Source organism: Thalassophryne amazonica, chromosome 22 (genome assembly GCF_902500255.1).
Source record: "Thalassophryne amazonica chromosome 22, fThaAma1.1, whole genome shotgun sequence".
NCBI lineage: Eukaryota > Metazoa > Chordata > Actinopteri > Batrachoidiformes > Batrachoididae > Thalassophryne > Thalassophryne amazonica.
In genome coordinates, this window is record NC_047124.1 from 34,624,107 (window position 1) to 34,650,964 (window position 26,858).

A 26,858-nucleotide genomic window follows, 5' to 3' on the forward strand; every position below is an offset into this window, starting at 1 on the left:
ACAATTAAAGGTCAAACATCAAATCCAGGGGGTCGTCAGAGTAAATTCATCCTGTGCATATCTTTCACCACTTGATGGCAGTACAACAAACCAAGCGCTGCGTGAGGCCTCGAGACATGTATCGAAACGTTTGATGAAAAGCCTCGAGTCTTGAATGGGGCTTCATTTGCCCATCACTACAAAAAGGCAGAGGGGTAGAAGTGAGGGGCTACGGAAGCCCAGGAGGTACGGAAGAGGCAGAGTGCAGGGAGGTAGTTTCCACAGGAAAAAATAAATAAAATAAATCAATAATAATTAAAATACTGATGAATAAAAATAACTCAGAGAGACAAAATTCACTCAAAATACGTAAATTAAATGACAAATTACAGTAACAAATTTGGAAATTCTATTTGATAAGCTGCATTTTTTTTCTTTTCTTTTTTCCTTTTCATTTTTTTTACTCAGTTACACTAGTTTTCTTTCCTCTTCACTTGTTCCTCGTGTCATTTCCAACTACTCCACAAAATTTCATCAAAATCCGTTCAAATCTTTTGAGTTATTCGGCTGACAAACAGACAGACAAACATACAAACGCGACCGAAAACATAACCTCCTTGACGGAGGTAATAAACGGGACCTTAAAGTGCGAACTTGACTTTCACCCCGAACGACATGGACAGCGAGCGATCGCAGCTCACAGCAACTCCCATTGAAAATAATGGAGAAACAACCTGAGCATCTGACATTTTTACATAAAACAAACGCAGTAACAATGTCTAAAAACCCAGTTAATATATCCAGGAGAGTTTTAGGCACAATACGCAAAGAGTTTTATGTTGTGATGTTAATGCTGTTGTCCCTGTGCAACAGTGTAAGTGCAGCTGATCAGATCGTCTCAGTGCAGTTCTTTTTTTTCCATAACTTTATTTCAACAAATGCAATAACAAACGAACAAAACAATGTGTTTATCGTTAATCTTTAAAAAATGCCCTGTGTTGCACAACTTCTCAATCTTAAAAAAAAAAGTTACAAATGTAAAGAAAGTGTGAATTGAAAACAAACTATTTTGTTGAACACAGAAAAAATGTTGACACCTCCAAAAGGAACTTGAACTTTTTTTTTCTCTTTTCCCTTATGTTTTGTTCGTTTGTTATTGCATTTGCTGAATTTTTTTTGTCTGCGTCAATCCTGGAGTTTTATTTTGAAGGTCAGAATCGCGTGCCTGTGAAGGGTTTTTTTTTTGTTGTTTTTTTTTGTTTTTTTACATCATACAGGTTTAAATCATTCTCTCAACATCACTGGAAAACAGGAAACCGCTGAAATAAACTTTTGTTAAAAAAAAAAAATAACCGCGCCATTTTTGTTTGGAGCCGGAAGTTGGATATCACATGATGCGTGACGTCACAGTTAACGACCGTTAGTATATAGTTCAGCGCTCCGTAAACAATCTTCCCACAAACGCTGCAGTCCTGTTGGTTGCGGTAGTGCACAATTTAAGCTGGTTGCCAACCCACATTAAACACGAAATAAGAAGAAGAAGTAGAAGTATTTTGTTTGTGTTTACTGTTGTGTAATTATGCGGTCTGCAAGTCTACGATGGGAGACTTTGGAGGCCCTCAAAAACTCGCCGAAGGGACAAATTAAGTTCGACTCACACTGGCTGGAAAGAGGCGAGGTAAGTTAATGCTAAGCTAACGTGAGCGATGATCTTTTGTGGAAGCCTATTTAACACCACTTTTTTACACTACGAATTACATCTAGCTCAGAAAATAACACTCAAAGCATTTATTTGGTGACTATTAGTGATGACGGTACAAAGAGGCCAAGGTTCGTTTTAGCAAGTAACCTTGCCAGTTTTTCTGAGAAAAAAAAAGCAAGCCGGCCACTCCAAAAAACAATTTACTCATCAATTTCGTTTCAATGGAGGCAGTACAGACAGCTGCTCAGTTCCGGAAAACTTTTTTTAAGTCCAGCCATAATGCAACTGAATATCCTTTATTGTGTATTGTTGTATTGGGTATTTGGATGTTATCTAGCTGAAAAAGTCTGGATGGTGTAGCCCTTCTACTTAAAGTGTGAAGCAACATTTTGTGGTGCAAATATTTGCCAGAAATGGATCACTTTGCCCGGTTCTGGATCATGACACTCTGTGTCACTTTGGGTTCATTCCTGGCATCTGGCTGGAGCCCTTCTAATGCAGAATGATACACACTGTGCCAGAGAATGTGTTTTGAACACAAAATGATATAAATTATACTTATCGAATGAGAATTTACTTAGTTTCAAAAGACACTGTTATACGTATTTACTAGCAAAAAATGAAGTGTGGAGGTGAGATTTCTCCCGAATTAAAAAGTAAAAGCCCCCACATTCATGCCCATTTGTGATGTTGAGATGACCCCCAAAGTACACATGACTCACAAGTACTGACATGAGACTGCTGCTTCAGTGATCTACAACCGGCAAATTTTCGCGTCAGAGATAAATGCACGCAGCAATTAAACAGCAAGACATGACACACTAACATTTTCTACCTAAGTAAGTATTTTCCCACTCTAGAACCAAAAACACAGAATAGCTAACTCACCTTTGCCATGTCTTAGAGATCGTTACTTTCAAATTGCAGGAATGAGTGAGTCAGAAAACGCGTGCACACCGGAGACACCGGGATGTTTTGATTCCTCTGCTGATCAGAAGGATGGCTGGATCCGGTCGAGCTTGTGGTCATTTGTAGACTAAACATCAATCTTTCCATTGGTACCAAGTATTGGCTTATTCGTGCTGATAACGAGAAATGGCAGCGCAAATACTACAACAGTGATCTGGAACTGGCAATGATCCGGAACTGGGCAAGTGACTGTGCTTGGAGCTTCAACCACTTGAGCAGGCAAGTTATCCTGGCGATTATCTTATCTGTGGATAAATGAATATTTCCTCAGATTGAGTCTTAGTATTGGACTTCTTCCTGGACATCTCGAATGCCTTCAGCACCATAAAGCCCCTTGTGCTCCAGGACAAACTGAACAGGATGTGAGAGAACCCCTGCCTGGTAACTTGGATCTCCAGCCACCTCACCGACAGGCCGCGGTATCTCAGTCTGAGGCACACCATGTCTGACACTGTGATCAGCAGGAGGAGTACAGGAGCCTAGTGAAGAACTTTGCTGCCTGGTGCCACACAAACCATCTACAGTTCAAAATATCAAAGTCAAAGAAGCTGGTCATTGACTTTGGGAAGTCCAGCCCAAGCCCAAGTCCGCAACGGAGCTGAGGTGAAGGCTGTGGATTCCTACAAGTTCCTTGGGCTGTGGCTTGACAGCAGACTGGGCTGGACAACCCACACCAACCACCTGTACAGGAAGGGACAGATCACACTGTACTTTCTGAAGAGGTTGTGGTCATTTAACATCTGCAGTAAACTCCTCTGGATGTTCTTCCAGTCTGTAGTAGCCAGTGTACACAGTGCACATCCAGGCTGGACAAACTGAACAGGCATATTGGCTCTGTGGTTGACATGAAACTGGACTCTCTGACATTGGCAAAGAAGAGAATACTGGACATTATGGATGATGCCAGTCACTTTCTGCACACCGTCATCAGCAACCAGAGCAGCCTCTTCAACCACAGACTGCTCCTTCCCAAGTGCAGGACCAACAGGCTTGGAATTCGGTTGTCCCTCAGGCCATCAGACTGTTCAACTCCTCACTTGGGGGGAGGAGGAGGAGTAACAGGAATGAAAGGAACAGTAGTAGCCAGTAAACCAGTATTTATGTCTGGTATTGTCTGGTCTGCATTTATATAGTGCTTTTCCATCAGGCTATCAAAGCCCTTTACAAATAATGTCTCACATTCAGCCCGATGTGAGGGTGCTGCCATACAAGGCGCTCACTACACACCGTGAGCAACGAGGGGATTTTCCGGTCAGGCTGGGATTTGAACCAAGGATCCTCTGGTTTCAAGCCCAGTGCTTTAATCACTAGACCATCTCTTTAATTTATATTGTGTATTTCTATTAATATTTGCAAACTGTTCTTTTTTTACTTTCACTTTAGATACGCTGTGTGCTGCTATACGATGCTGCTGGAACCTCAATTTCCCTGAGGGAGTCTTCCCAAGGGATCCATAAAGTTCTGTCTAATCTATCTAATCTAACAAAATGTGGGAAAAGCCAAGTGTTGTGAATATTACAGTGTATGGATTTACCTAATTAAACTCAAGCAGCCACTGTTTTATTTGTGCAGCTGTCAGATTTTCAATTCCCCATAATTATTGCTCATTTCGGAATAACCTTTACAAGAAAAATAGTTCAATTGTAATTAAATCACTAACAAACCAAAGTTCAGATATGGAGTTATGTTATATCACAGAAGTCCAAAACAAGCAGTGTTGGGTATAAATTTGACCAAGAACAGGGAGTTCCTACGTGACTCGGAACATACAGAATTATATGTTGAATATGAAATGTTGAACATATTTAACTAAACATCGGTGTGTGTGTGAGAGAGAGATTTTCTTTGAGTTTGTAATTTCTGTTTAAGGCTTGCATGCATGATATTAACTTTTCTGTGCTTCTGCAGGATATCTTGGCAGGGTACAATGAGGTTCTCAGCTTGTCCCCATTTGCTGGTGCTGTTCTGGATCGGCTTACCAACCAGTCTTTGCAGACATCATTTGTGAGCTCTGGACACTCCAGCCCTGGCTTTTCTGTGGAGAGTCCAGCCTGTCCTTCTTCAGCTGCATCTACTCCTGAGGTCAACGGTAAACCCACTGTGCTTTCAGTGGCTCTGCCTTCAAAGTTTGACGCTGAGCAGGTGAGTCTCCCTTTGACTACACAATGATCTGACATTTTTGTTGTCTCATGGTGTGTATTAGTGTGAGCAATATGTGTGTGTGCATATAATTGAATATGTTTAATTAAATTATTTGATTTTGTGGTTTAATTTATACATGTGCAATCTCACCATGTTTTGTGTGCCAGTTACAGCTTCTGATTTCGGTTCAATGAAATATGGGATATTCCTCCATTTTTCACCCTTTATGTCACACGACTTACTTGCACTGTAAGTAGTTGGTAATCAGATTTAGAAAATCCAGCTTTGCTGATGATATTCATCCGCATATACAGTAAAACCCACCTAAACCGTCAATGTATAAACGGATACTCGCACTCACCGGACTAAAGCAAAAGTCCCAATGTTTTTCTGTGGTTTTCCATGTAATGGCCCAGTCACACAGCACTCTGATTCCTGAACGAAGGGAAAAAGTTAAAAAAAACGTTACAATTTGTTGAGAAAAGGTGGACGAAAGAGCTTTTATCACAGAACAGTCTGCGAAGCAAGAGCGCAAAAGGGATGAAAGAGGAACTTAACAAAACCAAAGCTCACGATCTCAATGAAAGGCGCCTGGATATTGGATATTATATTATAATGGATATTTGCTCACATGAGACAGAACGTCCCACCCCATCGCAATGCATTTTCAGTAAAACCCTGTCGGGTTTTTAATGAAAACAGTCTGGATGTGCCCAGTCAAAACAGGTACGAAATGAATTTCAGCACCGACACTTGCCGATTTGAGGAAATTGGATGCCTCTATTTTTTTCAAACTGTGCTCAGACCTGGCACCTAAACAAGGCAGGCCTTGATTCAAGGCCGGTGATTAACAAAATGCTGCTTGCTGACTGTACTGTAATATGGTGTTAAGGTTCATATATCCCTGGGTGTGGCAAACCAAAGACAACTGCTTTAGATCAGAGCCCTCTGTGGGGCTGCGAACCCTCCCCACAGCATGACATGCACCTGCCAAACGATGGAGACCCAACAGGGCCGTGATTTGTCACTTTTACATTTTCACTCCTTCCTCTCCCGTCATATTTTATCTAATAGTTTTTGCAGTGCGCCCGCAGATTACATTTTGATCATGGATCAAATACATTTGATAATAAGACGCCCACCAACGCGACAAAGAACTTTAAAAGGGTCATGCGCATGTCAACGTCATTGCATGGCCACCGAGTTGTAGAAGCATAGATCAGGCTTTACGATTTTAAGGTACCGCAGCGGACTGAGGGGAAAAAGAGTGGCTCAACTACATGTAATGCTTTTAATGCACATATTGCCCAGCACTTATTTAAGGCAGGCGTTTATTTATTTATTTTTTCAGACAAAAATTTGACTCAGCCATTAAATGAGGCAGCTCCTAATTCAAGGTCAGGCTTTTAATCAAGGAAATACGTAACCCTGATTGGTGCTGGGGATTCCCCGTAGATTGTTCGGCCTGGTCTGTTTACTAATAAAATGGATTTTAAAGGGTAAAATGAATAGTAACAGGTCTCTTTACAGAGTACATCAGCATGCCACACAATGTCACCAGCAGTTAATCAGAGAAATTGAGTAGTGCCGTCTGTGGTTGCAAGAGACGGAGATAGCAGCTTGTCATGCATGTAAACAGTGTCATCTTGTGGTCATAATTGACAGTACTGTATTATTTATTCATTTATTTAGTATAGTGCATCCGTAAAGTATTCACAGTGCTGCACTTTGTCTACATTTTATGTTACACCCTTGTTCTGAAATGGAGTAAACTCATGGGGATAGTCGTGTTAATACTTTGTAAATACTTTCCAGGTGCACTGTACAAGTTGCTTTGGAATATGTTGTAGGACCTCCCAAACTCATTAAAAACAGACAAAACAAACAGCCAAAAAAAAAAAAAAAACAGTGATTTGTAGTCAAGATGTCACCATGAAAGAGAGTCATGTCTGTACTTTTGACACCATATTATCTTTTAATTTAGATATTAAAGGTTACTAAAAAGCCTTTTTCCAGTTTGGAAAAATTCCAGAGATTGTTCCCATATTGGTTCAGTAGCTTTTGCTTAAGCATGATTTCATTTTATCCAAGTTTCATATGGTTATTACATTTTCTAATTTTTTGTTTTTTCCATTTATTTTTGGCTGTTTATTCGGATTGTAGTGGCAGCTGACTAAACAGCTCATCCTACACTTCCCTATTCACGGCCAAGTCCTGTAACTCTTCCCGAGGGATCCTGAGGCATTCCCAAGCCAGATGGGAAATATAATCTCTCCAGCGTACCTTGGGTTTCCCCAGGGCCTCCTCCCTGTTGGATGTGCTTGGCAGGTGTCTCTAGGGAGATCACTTTGGAGCATCCTCACTAGATGCCTGAACCACCTCACCTGGCTAGTTTCAATGCGAAGCAGCAACGGCTCTACTTGGAGTCCCTCCCAGATAGTCAAGCTTCTCACTCTGTCGAGGAGTGTAAACCCAGATACCTGACAGAGGACTCTTACTTCCACCACTCTTATTTCCTTACTCTTACTTCCGCCGCTTGTTTGCGTGACCGTTATTCTTTCAGTCATTACCCAAAATTCATGACTGTAGGTCAGGACAGGAATGTAATTTGACTGATAAAACGAGAGTGTCACCTTCTTGGCTCAGCTCCTTCTTCACCACAATGGTCTGGTACAGCTTCCCTAAAACATCAGACGCCGCCCCAATCTGTCTGTCGATCTCATGCTCAAACTTATCCCCATTCGTGATCAAAACCCCGAGATACTTAAACTCCTCCAGTTGGGGCAGTAACTCTCTCCTCACCCGCATGGGGCAATCCACCCTTTTCTTCCAGAGGACCATGGTCTCAGTTGTTTCACACTTGGCATCAAATCTGAACATTTCAATAATGCTCTATTTATTTAGTTTACTTTGACATGCTTGTGTGTTGACAGTCATGTTAATTTACAGTTGTATACAAAAGTTTGGGCACCCTTGATAATTTTCACGATTTTTCTTTATAAATCATTGGTTGTCTGGATCAGAAATTTCAGTTAAATATGTCATATAGTAGACGAACAGACTGACATTTGAAAAGTGAAATGAAGTTTGTAGTATTTATAGAAAGTGTGCAATAATTATTTAAACAAAATTAGGCAGGTGCATAAATTGGGGCACCCTTATCATTTAATTGATTTGAATACATTTAGCACTAATTATTGAAAGACAAAATTGGCTTGGTAAGCACTATTAAGTGCGCCATGAGCGGCTCCGTCCCGATGCGCGAATTCCTCTGCACGTCTTTCATTACAAAATCTCCTGTAACAGTGGAATGTGCCGCAAAAGTGCTGATGTCCACATTTTCTGCAGTTTCTCTGGTAGTCACACGACGTGCCAGATCAACACAGCCTTCACTTTGGAACTGATCTGGTCGTTTCAGCCTGTTGATGGCCGCTCGGAGCGCGGCGCGCCCTCTGCCGGTGTGGGCCGTCTTTAATCCGGTTGTAATGGTCCTTAATCTGTGTGACGCTGATAGAATCTTCACCGAAAGGCATCTGAATTTTATGAATGGTTTCCACCTGGCTGTCTCACAGTTTACTGAAACAAATTTCATGGAGCAAAGCGGCAGTCGCTCAGCCATTTCCCTGACAATGGAAATCTGACGAGGGGGCTGGACCAGTGCTCACTCAAAGCCTGCCCACAGGCGAATGACGCAACCGACAGGGGTGGAAAAAACTCACGCATGCGCACGAAGGTTCAAGCTTGGCTGATGCAAGCGCACATGATTCAAATCCATATCGTTTTTGAAAAAAATAAAAAGGTCCATTACTTTTTGGACAGACCTCGTATATTTAACTGAAATTGCTGATCCAAACAACCAATGATTTATAAAGAAAAATCATGGAAATCGTCAGGGGGCCCAAACTTTGACCTACCACTGTATCTTGTCTGTTTGGTTTGATTGTGCAGCCTGACTGAATGGCTCCACAATTAAAAGCTGATTTGCAAATTTTTAAAGCCACAAACAGTGACTTAGAATTAGAATTTAAATTAATTTAAAATACAATTAAAGTCACTTAATCTAAAATACATTTGAGAATGGAGACCTAAATGGGAAGCGCTGACCTACATTTCCTATTTTAACAGGTGAAATTTAACACTCTTCCTCAGCTATGATGCCCCCCCCCCCCCCCCCCCCCCCAAAAAAAAAGTGGAATGTTTGTGTTGAATTTGAGTTTTGTTGCACTTTAATGTGATACAGGCTACCAGCAGTCAGATGAACGGCCATTCAGAATCAGATGTTTCCAGCCCTACACTGCCGCCTGCCCTGTCTGTGCTTTCGCCCAGAGCCATGGAGATCGCGGGCCAGATACGGCTTTGTGAGGAGGAATACCGGGAAAGGGCCAAGGTGAGAGTGTCAGCTTTAAGTCTCTCCCCTAAAGCATCAGAAGCAAAGTTTCAAGTAATGTCTTGCACATATAAAATATAAACGCTTCCTTCCATCTCTTGGCCCAGATGGCACTCCGGCTGCGGCAGGAGAGACAGGAGCAGGTTTTTGCAGCCATAGTGAGCCATGCATCAGAGCAACTGAAACACTTTGAAGAGTTGATGGAGATGAAGCAGCGGCAGGAGCATCAGAGCATGAGAGACATGATCGACAGAGAGTAAGAGCTGGCATTTGCTGGTGGTGAACATTTCTGAGAAGGTTGATATGATGTGTGTGTTGAAACTCCATCTCCCACCCCCACCGCCTCTTTCTGCATGGCAGGACTAAAGAGAGCATAAGGCGCCAGGAGAAGCTGAAAGAAGAGCACAGAATAAAGGTATTGTGGTCTGCTGTATTTGAGAGGTTTGGTAGTTCTGTCTCCACGAGCACACATTAAATTAATAACACAGTTTACCAGGCAGCAGCTTTGCTCTTGATGGTAACCAAACCGGGGTTTTTGAAAATTACAGCTCAGTTCAAGCTGCATATCACTTCAACCACACCTGCTCCTAATTTTCATCATGCATGTGATATTTTCTGCAACAAACCTAGAAATGTCCAGCGGGTGGCACTGTCTGTGGAATATTACATAAGCAAAACAGATGTGGTTTTTGGATTGACCTGTGGCACCAGAGTTGAGGAACATCTAATCAGTTTGTCCTCATTATTTGCCCTTTTAATTTAGAGAACTATAAGATGCGAGAACTTACTGTTCGTGACTTGTCTATTCCCACACTGGATTTTACAAGGTATAAGCCGAGTGCTTTCCAGAGCTGAGGAATAAGTGCTATCACTGCATGAATGAGAGACTCGCTAATGGTCTTCTTAGTTTTAAGGTACCTGTCCCTGTTCCAGGCTTATGGCATAATCCAAATAAATCAGAACTCCAAAATGTCGTGGGGGGGGATATGTTGAAAGTGAGCTTGAAGTTGGAGGTTCATCTGGGAAACTCCGGCCAAATCACCTATATTGACGTCACCATGAGCAGTCGGTGTAAATAATCAATGAAGAGCTATTGAACTAATTATGATAATACAATGCAGGTTATGTCTTAAGACTGAGGTCACAATGTTACTGGTGTTGACTGTTGCTCTTGTTTACAATTTGTATCTTGGAATTTTCAATCGGGAAATAGTGACATTTCTGTTTGTCTGGATTCCTGTTCCTGTTAGCTAAAAACACTGTATGTTCTGTCAGTTTGGTGTAGTATCGTTGCCCTCATCCAGTCACCACTGGTTACTCAGCGGTTTGATGACTGCTCATGAATGCTGCCAGTTAATCAGTTTGGTCTTCATCCTTGTTTCTGTCAGATCCTGAACCTGCGCCAGCGGGAGGCGGAGCTTGAGCGCCAGCGGGAGGCGGAGCTTGAGCGCCAGCGGGAGGCGGAGCTTGAGCGCCAGCGGGAGGCGGAGGGCAGGGAGAGATTACGGAACCTCAACAGTATCCAGGAGGAGATCTTGCAGCTCAACCAGCAGCTGCAGCTGTCCACCCAGACTATGACCTTCATCCCGCCAACCTGTCTCAGTACATACAGCACCCGTGGGAACCAGCTCTGCTCTCAGGTGTCAGAGGTTGTGAGAAAAACATCAGAGGTCAGTTATGGAGTTTGTTTATATTTGATATTTCTTGCTCTGAAGGGGGAGGGGGGGGTCAATACCCTTGTGACTGTGAGGTCTGCATTTTTTAGTTTATTTATTTTTGTTACTTTAACCGTCTGACATCCACAGCATCAGCTTCTTTTTGGCTCCTCCCCTGGTGGGGACACCACAGCAGATCAGTCTCCATCTCACCTGGTCCTCTGCATCTTCCTCTGTCACACCAACCACCCATGCCCTCCACCCGGCAAGTCCATAAACCTTCTATTTAGCCTCAATCTTGTCATCTTGCCTGGTGGCTCCATCCTCAGCATCCTTCTCCCTGTGTACCCTGTAAACCTGTTCATCCTCATCACTCCCAAAGCAAATCACAGCATCATCAGCTCTGCCTCCTGTCTTGTTGTTAGCACCAACGTCTTGTACACTTTCCCCTTCACGTTTGCAAATGTCCTTCTATCACAAATCAATCCTGCCTTTTGTCCACCCACTCCACCCTGCCTGCACTTCATGCCTTTATCACACTCTCCACTTCTTTGCATAGTTCACCCTCCAAGTATTCCAACTCATCTACTTTCACCACTGCCACTCACTGCAGCAGCAGTGCTCCACTGTGCTCCTCTTACCATTTATTGCTTGAATGGTTTGCTTAAATTCAGCTCAGGTGTAGAACTTTGTTCAGGTCTGGAGACTGGCCAGGCCACTCCAGGACCTTGAAATGCTTCTTACAGAGCCCCTCCTTAGTTGCCCTGGCTGTGTGTTTGGGGTCATTTCATGCTGGAAGACCCAGCCGTGACCCATCTTCAATGCTCTTACTGAAGGAAGGAGGTTGTTTGCCAGAATCTCGCAATACATGACCCCATCCATCCTCCCTTCAATACTGTGCAGTCGTCCTGTCCCCTTTGCAGAAGAGCACCCCCAGAGTATGATGTTTCCACCCCCATGCTTCATGGTTGGGATGGTTTTCTTGGGGTTGTTCTCATCCTCTAATCAGAGGTGGGACAAAGTCGTCATGAATAGTCAAGTCTCAAGTCAGCATATTTGTAATAGTGCATCCCAAAATCCTAGGTTTCCCCCTTTTGCATTGTTTTTGTTTTCAAAAATGTGCATCATGTTCTTTGTGTCAAAACACAAACAAGAACTAGGATTTGGATGTGAGTAAGACTTCTCTCTTCTTCCAGGGAGATTTTCCTTGCATGGAGGACATGAATGTGGCGGATCGAACCCTTCACGAAATGAGGGATCTCCTCCAGCTGTTGCGCAAACAGGCCTCTGAGGTGCAGGAGAAAAAGGAGCAGGAGGAGGAAGAGGAGCTACAAAAGCAGGCAGCGATTCAGGCCCAGCAGCTGGCCGAGAAGACGGCCGCACAGTTGGCCAGGGAGAAAGCTGAGAGAAAAGGTGAGATTCAGACAGTGGAAGCAATCAGGAAAATTAAATACTTGTGTTAGCTCACTGTGTGGGACCATGGTATAAGCGCATTAAACAACGAGAAGTCGTGCATTATACGGTTTGAATGCACGACACGGAGTCTAAAACACCACGACGCGGAGTAACACCACTCCGCTTTGCATCATGGTGTTTTAGACTCCGCGTCGTGCATTCAAACCATATAATGCACGGCTTCTCGTTGTTTAATCCTTTATTTATAAAACTACAAACAATACCGATACATAGTAGTAGTTTCAGGTTATTTCCAGATTCCGTCTTTATGTTTTAATCTGTCGAACCCCAAGCAATTTCTTTGTGCTTTATTGTTTGCTCTCTATGGGCTTATTTTTCACTGCACCTGCACATCCTGTACCTCTGTGGTAACAATACAAACATAGCTAGTCATAGGTCAAACTCAGAAATGGCTTTTCAGCAGTGCAAAGTAGTTATAATGCCATAAATCACAAAAGAAGAAATTCTATTGTAGTTTATTTTACAAAAACGTTTAAAAAAGGTGGAATCTCTCTATATAGCATTTTCCCAAGTGCCCACAGTCACAATTCAGTTTCAGTTTATTTCAATCAATCAATCAATCAATTTTTTTTATATAGCGCCAAATCACAACAAACAGTTGCCCCAAGGCGCTTTATATTGTAAGGCAAGGCCATACAATAATTATGTAAAACCCCAACGGTCAAAACGACCCCCTGTGAGCAAGCACTTGGCTACAGTGGGAAGGAAAAACTCCCTTTTAACAGGAAGAAACCTCCAGCAGAACCAGGCTCAGGGAGGGGCAGTCTTCTGCTGGGACTGGTTGGGGCTGAGGGAGAGAACCAGGAAAAAGACATGCTGTGGAGGGGAGCAGAGATCGATCACTAATGATTAAATGCAGAGTGGTGCATACAGAGCAAAAAGAAAAAGAAACAGTGCATCATGGGAACCCCCCAGCAGTCTACGTCTATAGCAGCATAACTAAGGGATGGTTCAGGGTCACCTGATCCAGCCCTAACTATAAGCTTTAGCAAAAAGGAAAGTTTTAAGCCTAATCTTAAAAGTAGAGAGGGTGTCTGTCTCCCTGATCTGAATTGGGAGCTGGTTCCACAGGAGAGGAGCCTGAAAGCTGAAGGCTCTGCCTCCCATTCTACTCTTACAAACCCTAGGAACTACAAGTAAGCCTGCAGTCTGAGAGCGAAGCGCTCTATTGGGGTAATATGGTACTACGAGGTCCCTAAGATAAGATGGGACCTGATTATTCAAAACCTTATAAGTAAGAAGAAGAATTTTAAATTCTATTCTAGAATTAACAGGAAGCCAATGAAGAGAGGCCAATATGGGTGAGATATGCTCTCTCCTTCTAGTCCCCGTCAGTACTCTAGCTGCAGCATTTTGAATTAACTTAATATAATTTCATTTATATAGCGCTAAATCACAACAAAGTTGCCTCAAGGCGCTTCACACAAGTAAGTCACAGCTGCCTTTCAGGTATTGTAGCTCCCTCACAAGTGAACACTGATACTTGACACTGTATTTTTCAGATTTATTCCTGCATGTTACTTTTGTATTGGTAAACATTTGACGCATGGTTTCTGACACCAGGGCTGAAGTTCAGCGCAGATGATGCTACACTGACGTGGTACAACCAGCTTCAGGAATCGGCAAGTCAGTGCGCTCTGTCCTTCAGTCTGCTCTCATCTTCTAAAGATACCCAGGTTGGTTTGTGCTTTTGCTTGTGAACTTCTATAATGCAGTCTTTGGTTAGTAATAATAAATTGCCTATGTATGTGAAAATCAGTCCCCCAGTGTTTTGAATGCTACTGGGATTTAAGTGTTTTGGTGGGGTCAAACAAAAATCATGAACTTCTCAGATTTCTTCTGCAATCCGTAAGAGGGTGAAGTTCTTGGAAACTATTTCATACTAGAATTTTTGAATGTGCTTTAAAGAGTTCTAGTCTCTTCCTGCTGAGCTTGTAATTATGAGATCATGCATTTTACTGCAAACAAGCTAAAAGAGTTCAGATGGTTGCTCTTTGTCTACTGTTATATTAGTTATTACTGGCCTTCAGCCTAAAACTGCGCAATAGAAAAATATAGAAAATTTGCCAGATTTCTCACTTGTCTGCTACTTTTGAATGTGAACTTTATGTAATTTTTAGAGAATTAAATTCATATGTAAAAGTGATCCCATGGTGGGTGATAATGGCAACAAAGGATTTATTTATTTATTTATTGTGCTACAGAACATTTATTTTGTGCCACAATGGTGACATGGTAGACAAGTAAGAAAAAAACCTGCTGTTGAAGTGATTCTTATGTGAAACAGCAGCTGACGACTTGATTTATTTCTGAGTTGGTTTTTGTGCAGACTGTCTTGATTTCTCTTCCCTGCATTCAGATCAAGAAGCTGAGGATGGACCTTAAGAAAGCAGCCACCACCCCTATTAATCAGATCTCCAGCGTCTCCGGGAACCAGCTTCGAGAAATCTTCGACAAGTTGGACAAGCTGCTCTCCGGACGACCGGTGGTGACTGGGGGGAGGTCCGTCTCCACCTCTGATCATCCACAGGGACTGGACTTTGTTTATTATAGAACAGCAGAGATGCTTGTGGTGAGTCATCTTATTTGTGTCTAATATATAAAGTAACAAAAGAGTTGGTTTCAAAAAGCAGATAGCACAATAATAAGAAATGGTGGTCAGGTAAAATTGGGTGGAGTTATTGCTCCATTTCAAAAACCTGGAGCAGGCTGCTGTGCATCACGACAATGAACCTGCACTGTATATCCTTTTCCTGCTTTGTGAGCATCAAGTGTAAACTGATGCACTGTCTGACTCGGGCACAGACAGCGCATGCGTGAGTGGGGTGCATGCGAGCGTTTGAAGCTACGTAGGAGTCTAACACTTTTGGACTTTTGCACTATATATTTTGGGATTTTTAATCCTTGTTGCGCTCTGCTTTTTTGTATGCAAGTCACTGACGAACAACTGGGACCAAAGAAAGTGGCTGAGGATATCGATGACATCAAACGATCTCTGGAGTTTTTGTCGGAAGAGGTTTCTGCTGTCAGGCTGCAGCAGAAAACCATTCTGGACTTGGTCGAGGAGGTGAAGGTGCTGAAACTCCAGAATGATGAAAAGGATAAGCACATATGGATTTGAATCACGTGCGATTACATCAGACATGCTTGAACACTCGTGCACATGCATGAGTTTTGTCACGCCTGTTGGTGACGTCATTCGCCTGTGGCCAGGCTTTGAATGAGGAGTGGTACAGCCCTCCCGGCTATTTTTTCATTGTTCAGGAATGGCGCTTTCCTTTCTGATTTAAGGCTCTCTTTTTCAGAGGAGCTACAGCATCCAAAGTTGTCCTCAATGAGGATATAAAACTATTGATGAGATAATCTAGCTCACTTGCAGAGTTTAGGTAGCTACTCTGCACTGGTTTGGTATATGGCATTGGGGAACATAAAGAAGGAATCATATCCTTAAACCTAGTTACAGCGCTTTCTGAAAGACTTCTACTGTAATGAAACGTATTCCCCATTGCTGGGTAGTCCATCAGAGTAAATGTAAATGTTATTAAGAAATGATCAGACAGAAGGGGGTTTTCAGGGAATACTGTTAAGTCTTCAATTTCCATACCATAAGTCAGAACAAGATCTAAGATATGATTAAAGTGGTGGGTGGACTCATTTACATTTTGAGCAAAGCCAATCGAGTCTAACAATAGTTTAAATGCAGTGTTGAGACTGTCATTCTCAGCATCTGTGTGGATGTTAAAATCGCCCACTATAATTATCTTATCTGAGCTAAGCACCAAGTCAGACAAAAGGTCTGAAAATTCATAGAGAAACTCACAGTAACGACCAGGTGGATGATAGATAATAACAAATAAAACTGCAGCAGGAGGAGTGCTTTAGCTAAGGCACATGAAGATTACACTGTGAAACAAAACGTTATCTAGTTAACTAGATCAATCTAACTGCACAGATTAAACAGTGAACAGATACAGCAAAACGCTGCTGTGCTCCGGAACAGGAAGTGATACAATACCACGGTGAGAGCCAACCACCAGTAGAGAAATGTGGCAGGGGTGGGATTTGAACCCGGAGCCTTCTGAACTGAAACCAAGCGCATTAACCACTTGGCCACCACATTTAAAAAGAACAGATCAATAAAAGGCAGTGAAAATCCATGTGTGATACCAGCTGCTGCTTATTCAGTTCAATGATAGCTGCAGGGGCGAAGCAATTTCTGTTCCACTTTGATCTCCACCTTATCATTTTTATTTATTTATTTTTTTCCATGTGTAGAAACAAGGAGAAGAGGAAGTGGCTTCCCATCACAAAGCAGCCTTCCCCATCGCTGTGGTGGTCTCGGGCATATGGGAGCGCCACCCGCGACTGGGAGACCTCATCCTCGCTCACTTGCACAAGAAGTGTCCGTATGCAGTCCCACATTACCCCCCAAAGAAGGCCGGCACATCTATGGAAGAATATCAGAGGTCAGTGGAACAAACACGTCACTGCGTGTTTCATGGAGACACAGTATGGGCTCTTGTGAAAGTATCTCTGTAATGACATGCAGTTGCTATTTCATATTTACAGACATGGTTGCCCCTTGGGTGGTAGAATATCTGATGCAGTTTCCAGGATGCTCTGTGCTAACATTAAACATATTAATGAGAATAAAGTCAGCTAATTTGGGAACGCAGCTCCTTACCAATCTATGGTACACATAGATTATTTTTACCCGAGGCCATCAAATACGGCCATCGGATATTGTGAAGACTTGCCGTCCGTCCGTCTGTCTGTCTGTCTGTGCTCAGCATAAGTCCAGTGCTGTTGCTGCCAGAGTCTTCAAATTCACAGGGAGCATTCTTGGGACACAGACCTTGGATAATTGGCAATAAAATATATCAGTGACCACTAATTATTACTGTGTGCAGATAAACTTACACTCATGGATACTTTTATGTTGTGCTGCTAACCGGGACATTAAATAATGTGCAATGTGTCCTTTAGTGATCATAATTGTTTCACATGTTGTGTGCTTCCTCTTGGAAAAATAGATTTTAAAAATAAGAGAAATGTGTGTAAGGTTTTGTGTATTATGTCATCACATCTGCAGGGTTCTCGGTTATCGTGTTGATGACTCTGGAGTTGAAGCCCATGGGATTTTCCTGAATCGGATGACTGGCATGATTCGTCTCTATGCTGGCATCATCCAGCTGAAGTGGCCCGACAGCTCCAAGCAGGTGGTAACAAACAGCAACATCAAATACACACGCACACACACACACACACCATAAATATTTTTGCCCTTTGACAAATTTGCAACTTGCAGTTTCAGAACCAGCCTCCAGATATGTGCCAAGTGTGGTGTAAACTTTAGTGGAAAAACTTACATTTTGACCTATGACCTGGTCCTAATGGTTGACCTTTGGTAAATTTGGTCTTAGTTGGTGATTCCAGAACCCACCTCCTTAAGTGTCAGGTTTGGTGTAATTTGGACACAATACCTGGGAGGAATGGAAGGAAAAAAGAGACAAATGTTTCTCAAGTTAATGTGTTGTTGTGTCATTTTGTTTGTGTGTTGTTGTGAGACATGTGAATAACTGATGTTGGACCTCATGTTGTTTCAGTTGGGCCCTCACGGTTTGAACCACGGCTGGCGCTGGATCGCCCAGATGCTGAACATGGAGCCAATGACTGATGTCACAGCGACGCTGCTGTTTGATTTCCTGGAAGTGAGTTTTGTGTGTGTGTGTGTGTGTGTGTGTGTGTGTGTGTGTGTGTGTGTGTGTGTGTGTGTGTGTGTGTGTGTGAGGCTGAAGCAACCGAACATGAAGCAGGGGAACCTCATGACCGTGTTTTCTGTAACTGCTGAGAGTTTGTTCTACTGAAAATGCTGCAGAAACGGTCTCCCAGTGGTCTTCAGGAGTAACTATATCAGCACACTTGGAGCTTTGTGTGTTTAGAGAGAATGCTCTGGTTCATTTTAAAACTTTTTCTGTGCTTCTGCGTTTTGTGGAGGTGTCTAAACTGTCGCCTTCATGCAGGTTTGTGGTCACGCGTTGATGAAAGCCTATCAGGACCAGTTCTGGAAACTCATCCTGCTGCTGAAAGAGGAATACCTCCCAAGGTACATGCTCACCTTCGACCTTAAATATGTGCATCACCTTAATGTGAACAGTTCCAGAATACTTCAAATTATGAATGTAGTGTTTTTTGTTTTTTTTTTAGGAAACACAATTTCACTGAAGAGTTTTGAATTATTAAATGAATCACTTGAGTCAAACATTTTAAAGCTTTTGAGTCCCGACGTCCAATTTAATTTAGATCCACTTCAAAATGACAAAAAAGTATAAATGTCAGAAAAAAATATTCAATAAAATGTCAATGAATATCTTAGAGCGCAAAGTCAAATATCTCCCTTTGTTCAACATCCAGGATTTAAGTTGTTTTTTCAAATCAATTTCTTATTAAATTGTATTCAGTTTATGTCACTTTTCTACCTGATTAAAGCTTTTGAAAAGTAAACCTGCCAAACTTTGGGTTAGATCTTATTTAAAACCAGATTATCTGAAATGTAGCCTGATTAAATCCCCCCTGCCCCTCCAAAAAAAAAAAAAGGTTTGTATGAACTGTCTGTGGCCTTGGTGTTCTTCCTTCTGATGAGTATTTTATTTGTCTGCAGGATTGAGTCTGTGACGATCAGCGGGGACATGGCCTCCTTTGCCCGACTCAAGTTGTTTGTCGAGGTGCGTCACTCGGTGCTCGACAAATTTAAAAAGTCACATTTAAGCATGCAATGTCTTAAAAAATGATCACTTTGTCTTTCACCTGCAGACGTCGCTGCAGAGTCGTTACATCAGCCCGCCTGAAGGTCAGCTGACCGCGTCCTTCTGGAGCTCATGACGTTGGAGAAGTCAGCAATAATTGGACAACAAAATTATGGTTTTTGTAGAGACTTTTTGTAGATGTGCTGCTATATGATTCTCTCCCTCAGCCCCAACCAGTCCCAGCAGAAGACTGCCCCTCCCTGAGCCTGGTTCTGCTGGAGGTTTCTTCCTGTTAAAAGGGAGTTTTTCCTTCCCACTGTCGCCAAGTGCTTGCTCACAGGGGGTCGTTTTGACCGTTGGGGTTTTTCTGTAAATGTTGTACGGCTATTGCCTTACAATATAAAGCACCTTTGGGCAACGGTTTGTTGAGATTTGGTGCTATATAAATAAAATTGATTTTATTTTATTTTGATTTGTAAAAAAAGAAATGTAAATAAAGTTTGAAAAAAGAAAAAAAGCTTCTGTTTACATTTTGCTTCTGGAAACACGAGTCCAAGGTATGGTTTTTGAACGTACAATGTGAGCAGTCAGATCGCATCAGAGCATCGGGCTGTACAGTGTGAGAACATTATGTGCTCCGAACTTTTACACCCTGCGGTTTTGTCGCGCAGTTTGAGCTGGAGCCAAGTACAATGATTGAAAATATCGTACAGTGTCTGCCCAGCTTTACGAAACAAGAAAAGATTTTTAAAGTGTTGAAAAATTTGAATGAAAGGCAACGAAAACGTCAATCCGTCCGTGTTTCATTTTGCTGTTGTCCTTGATGGTTTTTTAATCGTTTGTTTATTTTGACTTCGTTCAACCAGCTGAATGTTTTCACACAGTACAGAAGCCTGTTTCTGCGCACTGAGGCTGCTGCTGCGTTCATGTACTGTCGGAAATTATAGGGCAAACTTGGCCTGCTTGCCTGGATTGTTTATTTTGTTTTTTATTTGGGTGAGGAGTCAGCTTCAATGGACTCAGGCACCTTATATAGGGAAGAATTAATCTTTTGTGTGGATACAATTAATTATTTTGGCACAAACATCTGCTCAATTTGAAACAACAAAAAAAGTTGTGTAATTTCCAGCAATACTGGAATGCAGCAGCAGCTGTTGCGTGCGCTTATGTTTTATTAAATATAACAATATGAGTGTAGGAATGACAGCCCTTATGTACATGTAGCAACAGGTAGATAATTAAAAAGATTATGTAAAGAGCTGTTCTGGAAGACAGAATTCACAGTGGATCAGCTGCAGCTGATGAAGATAACTGCACATGTGAGTCAGTGCATGTTCACACGCACTGATCAATATACTGCTCTGATATATTCAATCATCTCTACACTTATATTTACTCCCCATTTTGCCAGTTTTCTGTTATAAATCGATGTATATAGTTTAGAACATAATGCAGTGACCACGGCACACCATTTCTTTTTTTTTTTCTTCTTCATTGGAGCAAGACGGAGGGCGCAGTGTCATTAGACAGTGAGGTTTCTGATGATGGAGATGATCCCTCTTTTGTTCTGGATGAGGAACAGTTTCTCCAGGACTCAGGCGCTATGAGCGCCGTCCCAGCACCGAGTCCTGGAACTTGGAGATGCAGACACCCACTGCTCCAGCAGTGGCTCCAGGCGTGTTTTGTTTAAACCGTCAAGATCATTAGCTTCTGTTTTGTTAAGTTCCTCTTTCATCCCTTTTGCACTCTTACTTCGCAGGCTATTCGGTGATAAAGCTCTTTCGTCCACCTTTTCTCAAAGAGTTGTGACTTTTTTTTTTTACTTTTTTCCGTTTATTCAGGAATTGCCGTGTGAGTGGGCCATAATGATGATGATAATTGTATCTTCAGTCATTTGGCATAAACACGTAGTCACTGTTCTCACTGTAAAATAAAAACAAAGAAAAGATTCACAAAACATCACGTTTTGTTTTTTTATACACAACAAAAATATAAATGCAACACTTTTGGTTTTGCTCCCATTTTGTATGAGATGAACTCAAAGATCTAAAACTTTTTCCACATACACAATATCACCATTTCCCTCAAATATTGTTCACAAACCAGTCTAAATCTGTGATAGTGAGCACTTCTCCTTTGCTGAGATAATCCATCCCACCTCACAGGTGTGCCATATCAAGATGCTGATTAGACACCATGATTAGTGCACAGGTGTGCCTTAGACTGCCCACAATAAAAGGCCACTCTGAAAGGTGCAGTTTTGTTTTATTGGGGGGGGATACCAGTCAGTATCTGGTGTGACCACCATTTGCCTCATGCAGTGCAACACATCTCCTTTGCATAGAGTTGATCAGGTTGTCAATTGTGGCCTGTGGAATGTTGGTCCACTCCTCTTCAATGGCTGTGCGAAGTTGCTGGATATTGGCAGGAACTGGTACACGCTGTCGTATACGCCGGTCCAGAGCATCCCAAACATGCTCAATGGGTGACATGTCCGGTGAGTATGCCGGCCAAGCAAGAACTGGGACATTTTCAGCTTCCAAGAATTGTGTACAGATCCTTGCAACATGGGGCCGTGCATTATCCTGCTGCAACATGAGGTGATGTTCTTGGATGTATGGCACAGCAATGGGCCTCAGGATCTCGTCACGGTATCTCTGTGCATTCAAAATGCCATCAATAAAATGCACCTGTGTTCTTCGTCCATAACAGACGCCTGCCCATACCATAACCCCACCGCCACCATGGGCCACTCGATCCACAACATTGACATCAGAAAACCGCTCACCCACACGACACCACACACGCTGTCTGCCATCTGCCCTGGACAGTGTGAACCGGGATTCATCCGTGAAGAGAACACCTCTCCAACGTGCCAAACGCCAGCGAATGTGAGCATTTGCCCACTCAAGTCGGTTACGACGACGAACTGGAGTCAGGTCGAGACCCCGATGAGGACGAGGAGCATGCAGATGAGCTTCCCTGAGACGGTTTCTGACAGTTTGTGCAGAAATTCTTTGGTTATGCAAACCGATTGTTCCAGCAGCTGTCCGAGTGGCTGGTCTCAGACGATCTTGGAGGTGAACATGCTGGATGTGGAGGTCCTGGGCTGGTGTGGTTACATGTGGTCTGTGGTTGTGAGGCTGGTTGGATGTACTGCCAAATTCTCTGAAACACCTTTGGAGACGGCTTATGGTAGAGAAATGAACATTCAATACACAAGCAACAGCTCTGGTTGACATTCCTGCTGTCAGCATGCCCATTGCACACTCCCTCAAATCTTGCGACATCTGTGGCATTGTGCTGTGTGATAAAACTGCACCTTTCAGAGTGGCCTTTTATTGTGGGCAGTCTAAGGCACACCTGTGCACTAATCATGGTGTCTAATCAGCATCTTGATATGGCACACCTGTGAGGTGGGATGGATTATCTCAGCAAAGGAGAAGTGCTCACTATCACAGATTTAGACTCGTTTGTGAACAATATTTGAGGGAAATGGTGATATTGTGTATGTGGAAAAAGTTTTAGATCTTTGAGTTCATCTCATACAAAATGGGAGCAAAACCAAAAGTGTTGCGTTTATATTTTTGTTGAGTGTATATATATATACTAAAGTCAAAGCAGCTCCAGCATCTGTGTTGTCACAGTGGAACATGCACAGTGGATAGTGCAGTCTGCTGCCATATCACAGTGCAAGGTTTTAAATTATGAAATGTCAAACTTATGGGCATTTTGAGTTGAAGATGCTCTGTAAAATATTGGACACTGTAAGAGGGGAAAATGTAATTTAAATTATATGATTCAGACATGCAACCAGATGGACAGTGTAGGAAAGGTGGTTTGGAGACAGAGAAAGGCAAGATGGTTTGCACATATGCAGGGGACAGATACAGGACATATCAGGAGAAGGATGCTGAGGATGCAGTTGCCACAGAGGAGGAGTGGAAAAAGATTTACGCATGTGGTCATTCTATCCCACAGACCACCTGCATGTGGTCAGAGAGCATATGCAGGTAGTCTGTGTGATGGAATTAGATGTCTTTCTTTTAATTTTAATTTAAGCTTTGGCTACAATGTTCCTAATAACAAAAAGCTGAGGTCATGTGCTCACTGGATAGAGGTGCTTGGCAGTGCTGATACCTTTGCAAGATGAAGATCCGCATCTGTAGGGGCCCTCTTCCTGCCCTACTGCACAATTTTGAGACTTGGATATTAACCTATGACCTAAGGTGATGACTGGTTGTCTCTCTGGAGGACCCTTGGGTACGATCACCTGATATTGTGGCTATGTGGTGATTTTCTCCAAGCATGATCCAGCAGTGTTGGCACCAGCGGATGGAGAAGTCCATGGTGACACCCACATCTCACCTGGCTGTGGTAGATAACATGGCTTCTCTTAAGCGGTGGATTAGAGCCTGATCAGTATATCGGTTGGTGGGTGATATGAGCCTGTTAGTGTTATTTTTGCTGATATAAAAACTTATTTTCCAAAATAAACAATGCAGAAATACTGTTTGGCTGTTGGAAATGATGTCATTACATAGTTTGTCCAACAGAGGTAGGTCCAATGGCATCACTCCTTGGTCACATTAACTACAAGAGACAGAGGGAAAGCGACCAGCCGTCACTCATTTTCAGCCAGAGTGGGCATTTTACAGCGACGTTATACTGGCAGCTAGGCGAGGTCAAAATAGGCAAGACGTCTATTTTGTGCAAATGCTGAGCGGCTAAAGTCGTGGACTATCAATCTCAGTGACGGCAGCGTGATGTGGTTTAGTTGTATGCTCTATTCATCAATAATAAAATTAATGTTTGAACTGTAACAAATCGAGCCTCGACTACATTTCTTTATTATAACGTCTTGACATTGAAATGTGGCGAGCCATTGCCATTTTTTAAAATGTAAATTTATATCAGCAGATATTTTGGTGTAATATTTTTGCTTTTACTCTTTAAAAATCTGCATTGTATATGCCACCCCAACAAATCCATATTGTATGGGCTCTAGTGGGGCTGGACCTGTTGTCTGTCTGGGTGGTTGCCATCCAGAGCTCAAGGCGATTCTGTGATGTAATGTGATGTGGTGGATGGAGCAATGCTCAGAGATCTGACCTGATTCCAAATAAGATCTCTGAATTAATTTGTTCAGCTTATTAACCTCTTTGAGTTTGAAGAGGTTCATGTGATAAAGTTCCTACCTTGACTTCTGCTTCAGCTGAGCGAGTTCCTGTGTGTGATTTAAAACCGTGCACGCTGGTCTCACTTAACATGAGTCATCCTGCTGACAAACAGACAAACAAACTGACCGAAAACATAACCTCCTTGGTGGAGGTAATAACAGATGGTAGAGTGTAATACCGGCTATAAAGACAGGGGACACATTTTCTGGCAGGCTGACAGATGATAGCTGGCTCATGTAAGCGCTGCACTGAGTGATTCGCTCTCTGTTTTCATTATATACTGACCCACACATGTGCACTCGTAAATGGGAGCACTGAGCTCCTCACACTGGGTCCTGAACTTTGGACCTTGTCACTTGTTTGTGCAGTTTGTCTTGTTGCTCCAACAAAATAGAAAGATCTGTGGAGACATATGTCGTTTCTTGCTTATTTGAATTATACCCAACATTTTGTTTCCTTTATAGGTCGTCCTTGCATTTTCTTTCTTCATTTTGTTTTGTAATTCTTACTTTATATTTCTCTGTATTTTGACACTTTGATTGTATGAAAGTGTGTAGTTCCTAGATGTATGTTTTTCTATATTCTGTTTGTGTTCATTTGGAAAAAAATCTATCTTGCTGATGGTCACAACTTTCAGTAAAGAAGAACCAGAACTGTGAACCCACAAGAATGACATGAACTGACCCATAAACGTAAGTTAATTCATATTACAAGGGCAATTTCCCAATGGAGGTATTTTTTTAATAGTTATTCTTATTATAATTATTATTTTTGTCCACAGCAGACTCACCACCTCCCGCTGACACCCCCATCCTCTGAATGGTTTGTACAGATACTGAACACTCAAAGTTCTTTTATGCTTTGGTTCTTTCTCAGTGTGTATTTTCTGATGTTTGGGATACAAACTAAAACACACAACTGCACCACAACCTCCTTGTGACCTTTGACCTGAGGCCTGCCAGACAAGCAGAACATCACTATGACAATGTGACGTCTTTGTGTCTGTTGTCCTGTTTGTCTTGTGTCTGTCAGATGACGTGTGAACATTAGAGGTGTAATAATAGTCAGCTTTGTGTTTTGTGGATCTGGAGAAGGCGTTTGACTGTGTCCCTTGAGGCTCCCTGTGGGGGGTGCTCCGGGAGTACGGGGTCCGGGGTCCTTTGCTAAGGGCTATCCGGTCCCTGTACGACCGCAGCAGGAGCTTGGTTCACATTGCCGTTAGTAAGTCAAACCTGTTTCCAGTGCACACTGGCCTCCGCCAGGGCTGCCCTTTGTCACTGGTTCTGTTAATGACCTTTATGGACAGAATTTCTTGGCGCAGCCAGGGTGTAGAGGGGGTCCGGTTTGGGAACCACAGAATCTCATCTCTGCTGTTTGCGGACGATGTGGTCCTGTTGGCTTCATCAAACCAGGACCTTCAGCGTGTACTGGGGCGGTTTGCAGCCGAGTGTGAAGCGTCCGGGATGAAGATCAGCATCTCCAAATCCAAGGCCATGGCTCTGGACCAGAAAAAGGTGCCTTGCCTTCTTCAGGTCAGTGGAGTGTCCTTGCCTGAAGTGGAGGAGTTTAAGTATCTCGGGGTCTTGTTCATGAGTGAGGGACGGATGGAGCGTGAGATCGATAGATGGATCGGTGCAGCATCTGCAGTGATGCGGTGTTGGACCGTCACGGTGAAGAGAGAGCTGAGTAGGGGGGCAAACCTCTCGATTTACCAATCGATCTACATTCTGATCCTCACCTATGGTCATGAGATTTGGTTCATGACCGAAAGAACAAGATCACGAGTACAAGTGGCCAAGATGAGTTTCCTCCGCAGGGTGGCTGGGCGCTCCCTTAGAGATAGGGTGAGGAGCTCTGTCACTCGGGAGGAGCTCGGAGTCGAGCCGCTGCTGCTCCTCCACATCGAAAGGAGCCAGCTGAGGTGGCTCGGGCATCTTTTCCAGATGCTCTCTGGATGCCTCGCTGGAGAGGTGTTCCAGGCACGTCCCATTGGGAGGAGGCCCCGGGGAAGACCCAGATCATGCTGGAGGGACTACGTCTCTCAGTTGGCTTGGGAACACCTTGTCTGTCCAAACGTGTGTGATCGAGTGTTTGTGTCCACAGGAGGAGACTCTCTGTCCTACAGTCCACACAGAGACACTTAGGAACCAGAACCAGGCCAGAACTTGAACCCAGCACACAGAGGTTCAGTGAACGTGCAGCAGAAGGTGTGGATGTGGATCAGAGAGTCAGAGGAGATGTCATAGAAGGACAGAGTGCCAGCAGGACAGTCCACAAACAGACTCTGTGAGAGGACGAAGGGGAGAGAGGAAGGACTGTTTGTCTGTTATTGTGACAGACAGAGTAACAACAACCATCAGAGCAGATCAGATTCCAGGGGCCTGTACCACGAAGCGGGGTTACTGGCTTATCAGGGAAACTTCGGGAGTAAGTTGATGACTTGTGGACTAACTTCCCGGTTAACCTACTACGAAACTACAAAAGGTGGATAGGTTTTGATCGAGGTATGCTGCCACGGCAACTTACGCCGTGCGGCAAACCTGCTCCGAGCAGGTTATGTTCTAGGTTAGCTTGAGGTTTTGGCTTAACCACTCCCTTTATAAGTACTGTCCATCCACCGTC

General features: G+C 43.0%; 1 protein-coding gene and 1 long non-coding RNA gene across 2 annotated transcripts; one reads left to right on the forward strand and one right to left on the reverse strand.

The window, feature by feature from the left end:
* The first annotated feature begins 1,527 nt into the window (after positions 1-1,527).
* On the forward strand, positions 1,528-19,192 carry LOC117503800 (nucleoporin GLE1-like). The gene is made up of 15 exons (XM_034163063.1): positions 1,528-1,657; positions 4,559-4,792; positions 9,033-9,179; positions 9,287-9,435; positions 9,540-9,594; positions 10,568-10,849; positions 12,031-12,247; positions 13,874-13,986; positions 14,670-14,882; positions 16,586-16,776; positions 17,403-17,532; positions 17,917-18,021; positions 18,334-18,416; positions 18,972-19,035; positions 19,124-19,192. Exons 1-15 carry the CDS (start codon positions 1,559-1,561, stop codon positions 19,190-19,192), a joined length of 2,151 nt encoding a protein of 716 aa, XP_034018954.1. The 5' UTR covers positions 1,528-1,558.
* On the reverse strand, positions 8,927-26,489 carry LOC117503811. The gene is made up of 3 exons (XR_004558673.1): positions 26,312-26,489; positions 11,416-11,419; positions 8,927-8,936 (listed from the first exon to the last, which is right to left on the reverse strand). It is a non-coding gene; the product is annotated as an uncharacterized LOC117503811 (long non-coding RNA).
* Between the last annotated feature and the right edge of the window lie 369 nt (positions 26,490-26,858).